The sequence below is a fragment of the Sparus aurata genome, chromosome 2, assembly GCF_900880675.1.
Source record: "Sparus aurata chromosome 2, fSpaAur1.1, whole genome shotgun sequence".
NCBI classification, from domain to species: domain Eukaryota; kingdom Metazoa; phylum Chordata; class Actinopteri; order Spariformes; family Sparidae; genus Sparus; species Sparus aurata.
Genome location: NC_044188.1, coordinates 632,671 through 644,056, shown reverse-complemented (window position 1 = coordinate 644,056; position 11,386 = coordinate 632,671). Strand labels below are relative to the sequence as shown.

The 11,386-nt window shown below is 44.7% G+C and overlaps 1 protein-coding gene across 5 annotated transcripts; it reads right to left on the bottom strand.

Annotated features, from left to right (window-relative positions):
- Positions 1-292: 292 nt before the first annotated feature.
- Positions 293-9,924, bottom strand: nyap2a (neuronal tyrosine-phosphorylated phosphoinositide-3-kinase adaptor 2a). Of its 5 annotated transcripts, XR_003982639.1 has the most exons (7): positions 9,679-9,924; positions 7,065-7,378; positions 5,879-6,949; positions 4,711-4,905; positions 4,470-4,582; positions 2,853-2,941; positions 2,221-2,351 (listed from the first exon to the last, which is right to left on the bottom strand). XR_003982639.1 is itself a non-coding variant. In XM_030407009.1 (6 exons), exons 1-6 carry the CDS (start codon positions 9,879-9,881, stop codon positions 2,124-2,126), a joined length of 2,124 nt encoding a protein of 707 aa, XP_030262869.1. In that variant the 5' UTR covers positions 9,882-9,924; the 3' UTR covers positions 293-2,123. The 5 variants fall into 5 exon arrangements, 4 of the variants coding, with proteins under 4 accessions (XP_030262869.1, XP_030262874.1, XP_030262879.1 ...); XM_030407009.1 differs by lacking the exon at positions 2,853-2,941 and having other exon boundaries at positions 293-2,351; XM_030407014.1 differs by lacking the exon at positions 2,853-2,941 and having other exon boundaries at positions 293-2,351; positions 4,786-4,905; positions 9,679-9,923.
- Positions 9,925-11,386: the final 1,462 nt, after the last annotated feature.

Here is an 11,386-nt window from a genome sequence, read left to right as displayed (position 1 = left end):
AGGTGGAGGGTTGGGGGAGGAGTCAGGTGGAGGGTCGGGGGAGGAGTCAGGTGGAGGAGTCAGGTGGAGTTGTCAGGTGGAGGGTCGGGGGAGGAGTCAGGTGGAGGGTCGGGGGAGGAGTCAGGTGGAGGGTCGGGGGAGGAGTCAGGTAAAACCTCAGTGTTCTTCTTTCTATGTAAAACTTTCAGCTACTTTGAACTTTCGATCATAAATCTATCGATCATAAATTCACAATTAGATCTGATTGAGGTGTCAATGTTATTATTGATCATCTGATGAAGAGGAAACAGTCTTAAATAAATATTTTTATTTAATTGCAGATTCTTGTGAATAAATAAAGTCTTTATGTTTTCATCTTTGTTGTTGCATCGACTGTTTGAACTGTCAGAAACTGAAGAAGTGCACTTAGAAATCACAGCTTGTCTCATATTTCATGAGACAAAAACACAAATCTGATGTGCATATCATGCAAATCAATCAGATCAATAATCAATACACTGCATTCATCACCTCGTTTCTGTCCGCTGCCCCAAAAACTCAGATGGTCACATGACCTTCAGGTGATCCTCATCAACTTCCTGTCTGTTCAACTTCCCGTTTGTGTTCCTCTCCACGTTCTTATTGTTCTTATTGTTGATACTTATTGTATCCTTAAAATGTGAGTTGACTGAACTTTAGTAAAAATGAAATTAGAGATAGAAAAAACAAAAGTCCCACTACAACAAAGCTCCTGATAGAAATCTACATCCGACTCATCTGAGATGTAACACAGACATCACGTGTCTGAGATCAGAACTGTGAATGAAAACGTCTGTACGTCTTTTTAAGGACTGACGTGGTCTGGAGTCAAACTGCAGTCAAACTGGACTTTAACTGGAGTTAAACTGGTTTGAAACGGGATTTAAACCGGAGTCAAACTGGATTTAAACTGAAGCCAAACTGGATTTAAACTGGATTTAAACTGGAGTTAAACTGGAGTCAAACTGGATTGAAACTGGATTGAAACTGGAGTCAAACTGGATTGAAACTGGATTGAAACTGGAGTCAAACTAGATTTAAACTGGAGTCCAGTCTGTGTTTCTGGGACAGTGGATGAGACCAAGCTAACCACCAACATGCCAAAATATTCTCATTTTAAAATAGTGCTTTTTTCATCATCATAAAAGTTTTTAAATATAAAAACATCACGTACTGACTTTGTCTTCCACACACAGACAAGCATCACAGATTCTTTTTGAAATATAAAAACATGTTTGACCAACACATTCAGGTCGTTTTTTTTTTCACACAGACAAGTTTATAAATCATTTTTTTCTTTTTACAGCGTTCTGCTACACGACTGTCAGACTTTAAAAAAAACATCTGAATCTTTATAAGTGTTCAGATATAAAAATAATGAGTAGAAAGACGACAGAAAGCTCTGCTACACCTGGACGGCCACACCTCCCTGCATTCTGATTGGATGGCAGGAGGACACCTGCACAAATGTGTGCTTCTGTGTGTGCATGTGTGTGTGTGCGCACGTGCATGTGTGTGTGTGTTTGTGTGTGTGCTCACTGTTGGGTAAAAGATTTTGGAGTTCTTAACTTTTTTAAAAATAGTTTTAAATAAAGTTAAAAAACATTTCTCAGATTTGTGTTACATGATTTGGACAGCGGACAACATCTGGATCGAGCCTCACACGAGTCGCTTAATTTGACATTTGTAAAACTATTCACAGGATTTGTTTGAGTAATGATTAAATAAATGGCAATGACACACCAGATACAAAACTGTCAACTATTCGAAGTTAATGATTGATGTGTGAATTGATTAGTTGACAGTTTTGTTGTATTAGTTGAAAGATGGAGACAATAATTGAATCAGATAATCATACAGAATCTGGTTGATCTATAAATGTTTAAAATCTAGTTGTTCTTTCTTTGATTCTTTGTTTGTTGCAGTTTGAAGGTCAAATATTTAAACTACACTTATATTCACTCAGTTAATTAAAGACTGTGTGTTAACTGTGTGTTAATCAAACAGTGTGGTGGGCGTGGCCTGGTGGCTGCATCATCATCATCATCATCATCATTGTTTATGTGTTGCTGTGTTATATGTTTCCGTCTGTGTTGTGTTGTCTTTCAGATGGCGGTGTCCCAGAACACGGTGGTGTTCTGTCCAGCTGCGGTGGCAGTGGGCGGGGCTGAATATGGCGGCGGCTGCTTCCTTTTCCAGCTGGGCAGGATGGGCATACTGTCCTGCTTACACAGATTCTTCTCAGGTCGCTGGCGAGCCTTAATCTCTCGACACAAAATTCTTTTCTTCTCAATCATCTCCATCATGGTGGCATCTCCACAGAGCCAAGGCATCTGGAAACAGGAAACAACTCAACATCACTGTGTTATCACTTACTAGCTCCATTCATTCTGCTGTTTGGATGCAGGGATACTGCATGAATTCTCCGTCTCCGCCTCTGCGTGAAAGTCTCGGAGGCGGCGAGGGGTGAAATTTCACTCCGGCGCTGATCTGCCTCTGGAGGTAGTATCAGAGGTGCATTATTGGCAAACCGAACCAGTGTGAACGGATAAGCTGGCTTGCGTATCGAGGCCGTGTCAGTCTGACAGTCTTATAACTGCACAGGTCCTTCACTTAACCAAATAAAGAGAAATGTCCCACAAAGCAACGTTACAGGACCAAACAACAGTAATGTAGTAACTGTAACTGTCTTTGGAAACTTATGAGGAAAAAAATACTGCAGTTACACGTGAAGAAGTGTCTGTCCACCTGTCTGTCCGCCTGTTCTACTGACTCTTCATCAAATTTTTGCCCGAAAAACAGCGTCTGTCATCAGGAAGAAAACTTTAACTCACCAGTGTTTGTGTTGCTGTAGTTACTGTTGTCACGGTGACTGTCAGCCCTCCCTCCCCACGAGTGTCGGAGTCAGACAGCGTCCAGTTTACTGATGGCGATGATGTAATTATGTAATTTAGAGTGAAAAACGTAACTTTGTCACTTTCCAGGATGTTTGGTGTGTCAGGATCTCAATCACGACACATTACAACAGCATCCATATGATTATAAACTGTCCGCGGGTTTAGATTGACAGGAGGACACCTGGGAAACACCTTGAAAACACACAGATGTCATCATCATGACGTCACCGTCACGCCTCTTTACGAGCCGCAGCACCAGCTTTCTGTGTAAATTACACAGCGGTAAACAACGGCGGAGAATTGGCGAACCACCGCTGCAGCAATAATGCAGCGACTCTGTTTGGAAGAGGCCACTGTGTTTTCACTCAGTGGTCACTTACTGTAGACTGACCAAATGTTGCCATTTGATGCATTGTACCAGAGTTAGCTCAGAGCTAAATGACATCTGCAGTATGTGTTGTGATTTACTTAATGGTCACTTACTGTGTTTCAGACAGACATTCAGACATACAGACAGACAGACAGACAGACAGACAGATTTTATTGGCATGTCTGATAACAGGTGAGGTGTTCAGGTGACTTTACATTCAGATTGTCTGATGATGTGTTTATAAATTAAAAGTTCTCTGAAGCTTCAGTTTAATGTTTTAACTGTTAAATATTCATATTTTATTGTCCTCAGCAAACAATAAGACACAAAGTTACAGATTTTATGTAAATTTACATCATTGAAAAAAGATTGACTTGAACAGAAGACAAAAGTTTGATTTTCATTTAAATACATTGAACATCAAACTACAAAGAAATTACTACAAATCCTCTGTTAAATTGAAGTCAAAGTTTACTCAAGGTATATGAGTAGGCGGGGTTTATCTAGGTGGGCGGAGTTAGAGCTGGGATGGTTTATATTTGATATTTGAATTAATCTGAATAATTGTAAAGTGCATAAATTTAAATGACACCAAGGTAATGTTAGTGTAAATGGTAGTGTTTAATGGTAGTATAACATGAGTGTAATGTGAGTATAATGTTAGTTTAATGTTTGAGTAATGTTAGTATAATGTTAGTTTAATGTTTGAGTAATGTTAGTATCACGTTAGTTTAATGTTTGAGTAATGTTAGTATCACGTTAGTTTAATGTTTGAGTAATGTTAGTATCAATAATGAAACTCTGGTGTTAAAGAGTTACTGTTAGTATCTGCAGATAATTTTTAGTCTTTCAAGTAAAAACATTTAATTTAAACACCAAATATTTGACACAAGACTTAAATTACAAAGAAAACACTGTGTTAACATGTTTAATGTGAACGTGTGGAGGTTAAACCAGCAGTCTGTGAAACGCCACGACAGGAAACTGAGCTGTTTACAGTTCAGACGTCAGTCAGCTGAGGGGTCGAAGTTTCTGTCCGTCTGAAGATTATTTTTACATTCTGAGGTTGAATCCTGTATGAAACAAAGTATTCATGTTTCTGTTTAAATTGCTGGTTTAAAAACAGACAGGTCACACAGACAGACAGGTAGACGGGTAGCTAGACAGTTTTACAGGTGCTGTACCTGGCTGAGGGCAGGGTGATGTGACTCATGCAGGTGACGTTGTGGCGTCCCACCAGGTGAAGGAACTCCTGACGTAGAGGCTGAACAGCCGAGTTTACACACCGTCTTCGATTCTGCAGAGAGTTATTCAGACATCAGTAAACAGGAATAATTCACCTCTTAGTCACCTGGTGTTCAACCCAGTGTTCACCTGTTATTGACCCGGTGTTCACCTGGTGTTCAACTGTTACTTAAACTTTACCTGTTGCTGTCTTTATATGAAACATAGCCGTGACATCCTCCATAGGTCCCTGCAGTATTGTTGTTTTGGACTCACCTCCTCCTCCGGACAGCATCATGGTGGGGCTGACAGACGACCTCCCCATCCTACTGGATACTGGACTCGACCGTCCGTCTCTGTCTTTACTGTGGTGTCGGGGCAGAGACCTCGAGTCTCCTACAGAGACAGCAAAGAGGGGGACATGATCATTCTGTTCACAGAATAAACCTTCAAAATATGACTGAATCAATCAAAATTGCCTGCCGGGGATTAATAAAGTTTTAATTGAAAATCTCTACATTTGAACTAAAAATCATAATCTTATCTAAATCCTATCTAATTCAAAACATCTGAACCAATCCGCTCTGAGATCTCAGGCAGATCCAGACGTTTCCCATCATGCACTGAGGTCTGAGTCCTCAGAGCGAGCTGAAGACTGTGGGTCTGTCCACTGTGTCATGTGACATGTGTCCAAAAAGACCTTCAGAGACTCTCGATTTGTCTCTTTTCTACTCACAGAAAAAGCTCCTGAATATTTTCCTGAAGATTATTAACAGACTCACAGACGTCCCATCAGGTCAGCTGAGGACTGACAACAAATCAGACTTTGTGGTGAGATCGCCTTGGTAATATAAGAGAAAATGATTCTGAAATGTGACTGGTGGACCTGACTGGTCCCACTGAACCTGAGAAGACGACTTCAGGGAACAAAGATGATCAGCTCTGGATTCTTTGAGTTTTTAATAATGAATAAACGTCAAAAAATGTTTCAATGTATGTGAAAGACGGTGTTGTGTGACCAGCAGGTGTCTCTGTGAGCACTTTATCATTTATTTAATAAAATAACAGTCGTCTCCATGGCAACACCGTCTCCATGGAAACAAAATGTACTGATGATAATCTCCCTTCACAGAGCTGCAGTCTGTCCTGTCTCCTGTCTGTCCTCACAGCTTTAATGAAATTACTTCTCTCATCAGGTCAGACTGACGAACGAGAAGACATCAATTCTACTACTGATGTAGTACTGATGTAGTACTGATGTAGTACTGATGTAGTACTGATGTAGTACAACATCATGTAGTACTACTACTGCATCAGTGGTATACTACTGATATACTACATCAGTACTGATGGAGTTCTGGCTGCGTACCTTCACTCTCTCTGCTCTTCCTGCCACCTGATCCTTTCTTCATCATCTGTCGGCTCGAGGTAAACAGGTTGTTGAGTTCGTCCAATGGGCTTGTGGGTGTTTGTGACCTCATCGACACATTCTGCATGGAGCTGTGAGTGGAGGAGGAGTTACTGAGTTTAGCCCCGCCCTCCCCGGCCCTCTGTGAGGATGATGAAGAGGAAGATGAAGAGCGGGGCATACTTCCTCCTGCCATCAGAGAGTCGTATGGTGGCGGCCTCTTCAGGCTCAGAGGAGTCAATGAGCGACCCATGCTGACGGGAGACGGACATGCTGATTGGCTTCGGGGGTAACCGTGACCACCGTGGGTGGAGCCAGATGATTTGTAGAAGTTTGAGGGAAGAGGTGGAGCCGATGAGCGGCCGGAGGATGTGATGGTGTGCGTTGAGGGCAGATCCCTGTCTCTGTCCCGGTCTCTGTCCCGATCCCGATCCCGATCCCTGTCTCGCTCCTTGCGGTGGTGGGTGGAGCTTTGCACATGTTCGACACCACCTGACTTGTAGGAAACATTGTCCATCATGGGCAGGCGGGTGACGTCTAAGGGGGTGAGGGGGGACTCATCAGAGTTGGGGGAGCACTGAGCCGGGGCGGGGGGGAAGACGAGCAGTGGTGGGCGGTGTGTCAGGAGGTTGGGGAAAGGTGGAGGGATGTCGCAGAGAGAGCCACGAGATGACCAGACTTCAGGATCCATTATGGCAGACTGTGCATCCTGCAGGAAGTCCTCGAGCATCGGATACTTCATCTCCTCGTAAACCGACTCGCTCTGCTCATCCTCCACAGTGTCTTTGCCTTTGAGCTCTCGCAGGATGTTTCCCACCATCTCAATGTAGACTGGTTCCTCATCGTCCGTGTCTCTCGATGCCGGACTCTGACTCTGGGATGAAGATTTGTCCCAACGCAGGGACGACTTCTTGTTGCCGTGAGTACGGATGTAGGATTCATCAAAGGAGGTGCTGAGCTGAGTGTTTGGGTTCCTTTTGGGTTTTGGTGGAGGCATCTTCTTGTAGTCCTCGCTGTAAAGATGACATCCAGCTACAGACAGAAAGACAGTGATGTTGAAACCTGAAACTGAGACTGAGAGAAGCAGCTGCATCACTTCTTAAACTCTAAACATGGTGCTGGCCCTTTAACCTGTGGGTGTCCTCACCTTCAGCCTGCTCCAGTGTCTCTTTGGTCTCTTGGCCGTCCCTTTTGGTGACTCCAGAGCCTCCGTTCACCGTCTCAGAGCTGCTGCTAAGTTTGGTGTTGGGATCTCTCTTGGGTTTGGGTGGGGGTTGTTTTCTGTTGTGGTTGGAGTCATCGTCTCCTCCACCCACAGAGTGGAGGGACTGGGATCTGACAGTGAAGCCCTGACTGGGTGGAGGCTGACGGTCTTGTGGTGCTGGCATCGTCATGAACCCCATCCTGAAGTGTTTTCCAGAATAGGCCCCGTCTGTTGCCATGGCAACATCTTCACCAATCCTGAATGGACCAATGGAAAGACATGTTAGTACAACTGTACAATCATCAACAAAAAACAAGATTCTTTTCAAAAGATACGTAGGCTTTACGTGGGCTTCTCAAACTAAACTGATGCACAACAGCTGTCATTCATACAGATGCACAAATAAAATAAACCATCTATTCTGAAGGTCACAGGAAGCACTCAGCTTTTTCTCCTCACAGTGACTTCAGTAACATCCTGTTAGCTCCAACATCACGTGAGCGGAATGATATCCAGGTCCTGAGGTCTCATTTTAACACCACAAAATGTAACTTAAAAACACCACCACTGACTGACTCGACAGGACTGCTTCAACACACATGTCAGATCCAGGACCCCTGCACACATGTCAGATCCAGGACCCCTGCACACATGTCAGATCCAGGACCTCTGCACACATGTCAGATCCAGGACCCCTGCACACATGTCAGATCCAGGACCCCAGCTTACGTCAGATCCAGGACCCCTGCACACATGTCAGATCCAGGACCTCTGCACACATGTCAGATCCAGGACCTCTGCACACATGTCAGATCCAGGACCTCTGCACACATGTCAGATCCAGGACCCCTGCACACATGCCAGATCCAGGACCCCTGCACACATGTCAGATCCAGGACCCCAGCACACATGTCAGATCCAGGACCCCTGCACACATGTCAGATCCAGGACCTCTGCACACATGTCAGATCCAGGACCTCTGCACACATGTCAGATCCAGGACCCCTGCACACATGTCAGATCCAGGACCCCTGCACACATGTCAGATCCAGGACCTCTGCACACATGTCAGGTCCAAGACCCCAGCTTACGTCAGATCCAGGACCCCTGCACACATGTCAGATCCAGGACCTCTGCACACATGTCAGATCCAGGACCTCTGCACACATGTCAGATCCAGGACCCCTGCACACATGTCAGATCCAGGACCCCTGCACACATGTCAGATCCAGGACCTCTGCACACATGTCAGGTCCAAGACCCCAGCTTACATCAGATCCAGGACCTCTGCACACATGTCAGATCCAGGACCCCTGCACACATGTCAGATCCAGGACCTCTGCACACATGTCAGATCCAGGACCCCTGCACACATGTCAGATCCAGGACCCCTGCACACATGTCAGATCCAGGACCCCTGCACACATGTCAGATCCAGGACCCCTGCACACATGTCAGATCCAGGACCCCTGCACACATGCCAGATCCAGGACCCCTGCACACATGTCAGATCCAGGACCTCTGCACACATGTCAGATCCAGGACCTCTGCACACATGTCAGATCCAGGACCTCTGCACACATGTCAGATCCAGGACCTCTGCACACATGTCAGATCCAGGACCTCTGCACACATGTCAGATCCAGGACCTCTGCACACATGTCAGATCCAGGACCTCTGCACACATGTCAGATCCAGGACCTCTGCACACATGTCAGATCCAGGACCCCTGCACACATGTCAGATCCAGGACCTCTGCACACATGTCAGATCCAGGACCCCTGCACACATGTCAGATCCAGGACCTCTGCACACATGTCAGATCCAGGACCCTCTGCACACATGTCAAGATCCAGGACCCCCTGCACACATGTCAGATCCAGGACCTCTGCACACATGTCAGATCCAGGACCTCTGCACACATGTCAGATCCAGGACCCCTGCACACATGTCAGATCCAGGACCCCAGCTTACGTCAGATCCAGGACCTCTGCACACATGTCAGATCCAGGACCCCTGCACACATGTCAGATCCAGGACCCCTGCACACATGTCAGATCCAGGACCCCAGCTTACGTCAGATCCAGGACCCCTGCACACATGTCAGATCCAGGACCCCTGCACACATGTCAGATCCAGGACCCCTGCACACATGTCAGATCCAGGACCTCTGCACACATGTCAGATCCAGGACCCCTGCACACATGTCAGATCCAGGACCCCTGCACACATGTCAGATCCAGGACCTCTGCACACATGTCAGATCCAGGACCCCTGCACACATGTCAGATCCAGGACCCCTGCACACATGTCAGATCCAGGACCCCTGCACACATGTCAGATCCAGGACCTCTGCACACATGTCAGATCCAGGACCCCTGCACACATGTCAGATCCAGGACCTCTGCACACATGTCAGATCCAGGACCCCTGCACACATGTCAGATCCAGGACCTCTGCACACATGTCAGATCCAGGACCCCTGCACACATGTCAGATCCAGGACCTCTGCACACCTGACTTTCAGCAGCAGTCCCAGTTTTTAAGTGTTTTCTACCTTTTGATGGCTTCTTCCTGTCGTCTCTTCTTCTGGTGTTTTTCCTGCAGGTAATTCCAGTTGGTCTGGTTGCGAATGCGATCGCTCTCTCTGGCAATGTCAGAGGCATTTTGGATCACAAGACCATCGTATGTTCGAAGGCCACTGTCCTCCACGTACTGAAAAAACCTTCTGAAGGAAGACGCCTCCTCCTGAGATGTCATGGCTTCCCAAAGACCTGAGAGGAGGATCAGACAGGGATTCAGTACAGTTTGTCTCATGAATTAGTTAAACAAGTCTTGTTTCAGTGAAGGACAATTTGAACATGTTTTCTGGATGAATTAAAATCTACTTTAAATTTGAAATTGATATATCACCATTAAACTTCACAAATATACACAAAAGTTGAAGAATTGATGTTTTTAGAGGTTACAGAGTCTGGTTGAAGACATTCTGTTCATGTGACACCAACATTCAGCTTTGGTTTGTTTCAACCATCAAGTTTTATCAAGTTTTATCTTTACCAACCTGCAGTTTGTTTACAGTTTACTGAAAAGTCTCTTCCTCGTTTTAATGTCAGGGAACATAAAGATGATAGAATTATTGCAGCAGCAGAGCTTTGTAAAAACATAATAAACTAGAATGACACTCAGTAGAGTGTCTACCTCTGCCAAAATCCAACAATCCTCTGCAATACAATCAAGCCTAATCCGATATTTAAAAAATGAAACATTAAAATGACCAGATTTCATTTGGGTTTGGGTTCCACATCCGTGAATGATTCCCTGAGCAACCAAGACAGAATCTGTCCAGCAGATTTTGTGTAATCCTGCTGACCAACCAATCAGTTACCTAATTTCCCTTTGGTGATTAATAAAGCTATCTATCAATCTATCTATCTATCTATCTATCTATCTATCTATCTATCTATCTATCTATCTATTGGCCAACAAAGAAACCAACTAACAATATAATAAACCAACTAACCAAACAACAAATCAACAAGCCAACAAACAGACTCAGGTAAAAACAGAACCTCCTTGGTGGAGGTAATACGATCTTGCAGTAAAAGAGTAGTGATAATTTGTTAATTTGCTGGTCAGAGAAACATCTGGACACAAAATACTGGCCTCTCTCTGTCAGAGTGATGCTGCATGCAGAAACATCTGCTGAGGTCTGAAGCTCCTCGTGTCTCCTGAGCTTCTCTGGATGTTCCTGTGATCACATTTGTAGTTCTGACAGATTCTTTTATGCTTACTCCCGCTGTGATTGGCTGACAGTTTTAGTGGCAGTATTGGGTTCATGCTAAAGATAACTCTTTATCTATGGCCAGGCTTGACAGAGTTTACTGATTCAAAAGTCAGAGTATTGTGCTTCAGAGTTGCTCGATACACCCAGTAGGTATTTCAGATCACTCTCTTGTACAGGTTTCTATTTTTGTTAAAAGTGTCAAATGTAGAAGTTCCTATTGGCATTTAGATGTGAATTCGCTTTCTGATACTGTTTTTAGGAATGCTTTCATTCTTTTTTGGAAAAATCATACAGAGACAAAATCTGAATAGACTTCTTAACAACAGTGGTGAGATATAGGGAGAGGTCAAATAAAGCATCTGTGCCTACAGTATGCTCTCAATGTCACGAGGGACATGACCAGGTCTATGAGAGCTCTGGAGAGAGAAATAGTGGCGCTGCGGGATTTAGCTGCTTTCACAGGAGAAAGAGAACATAT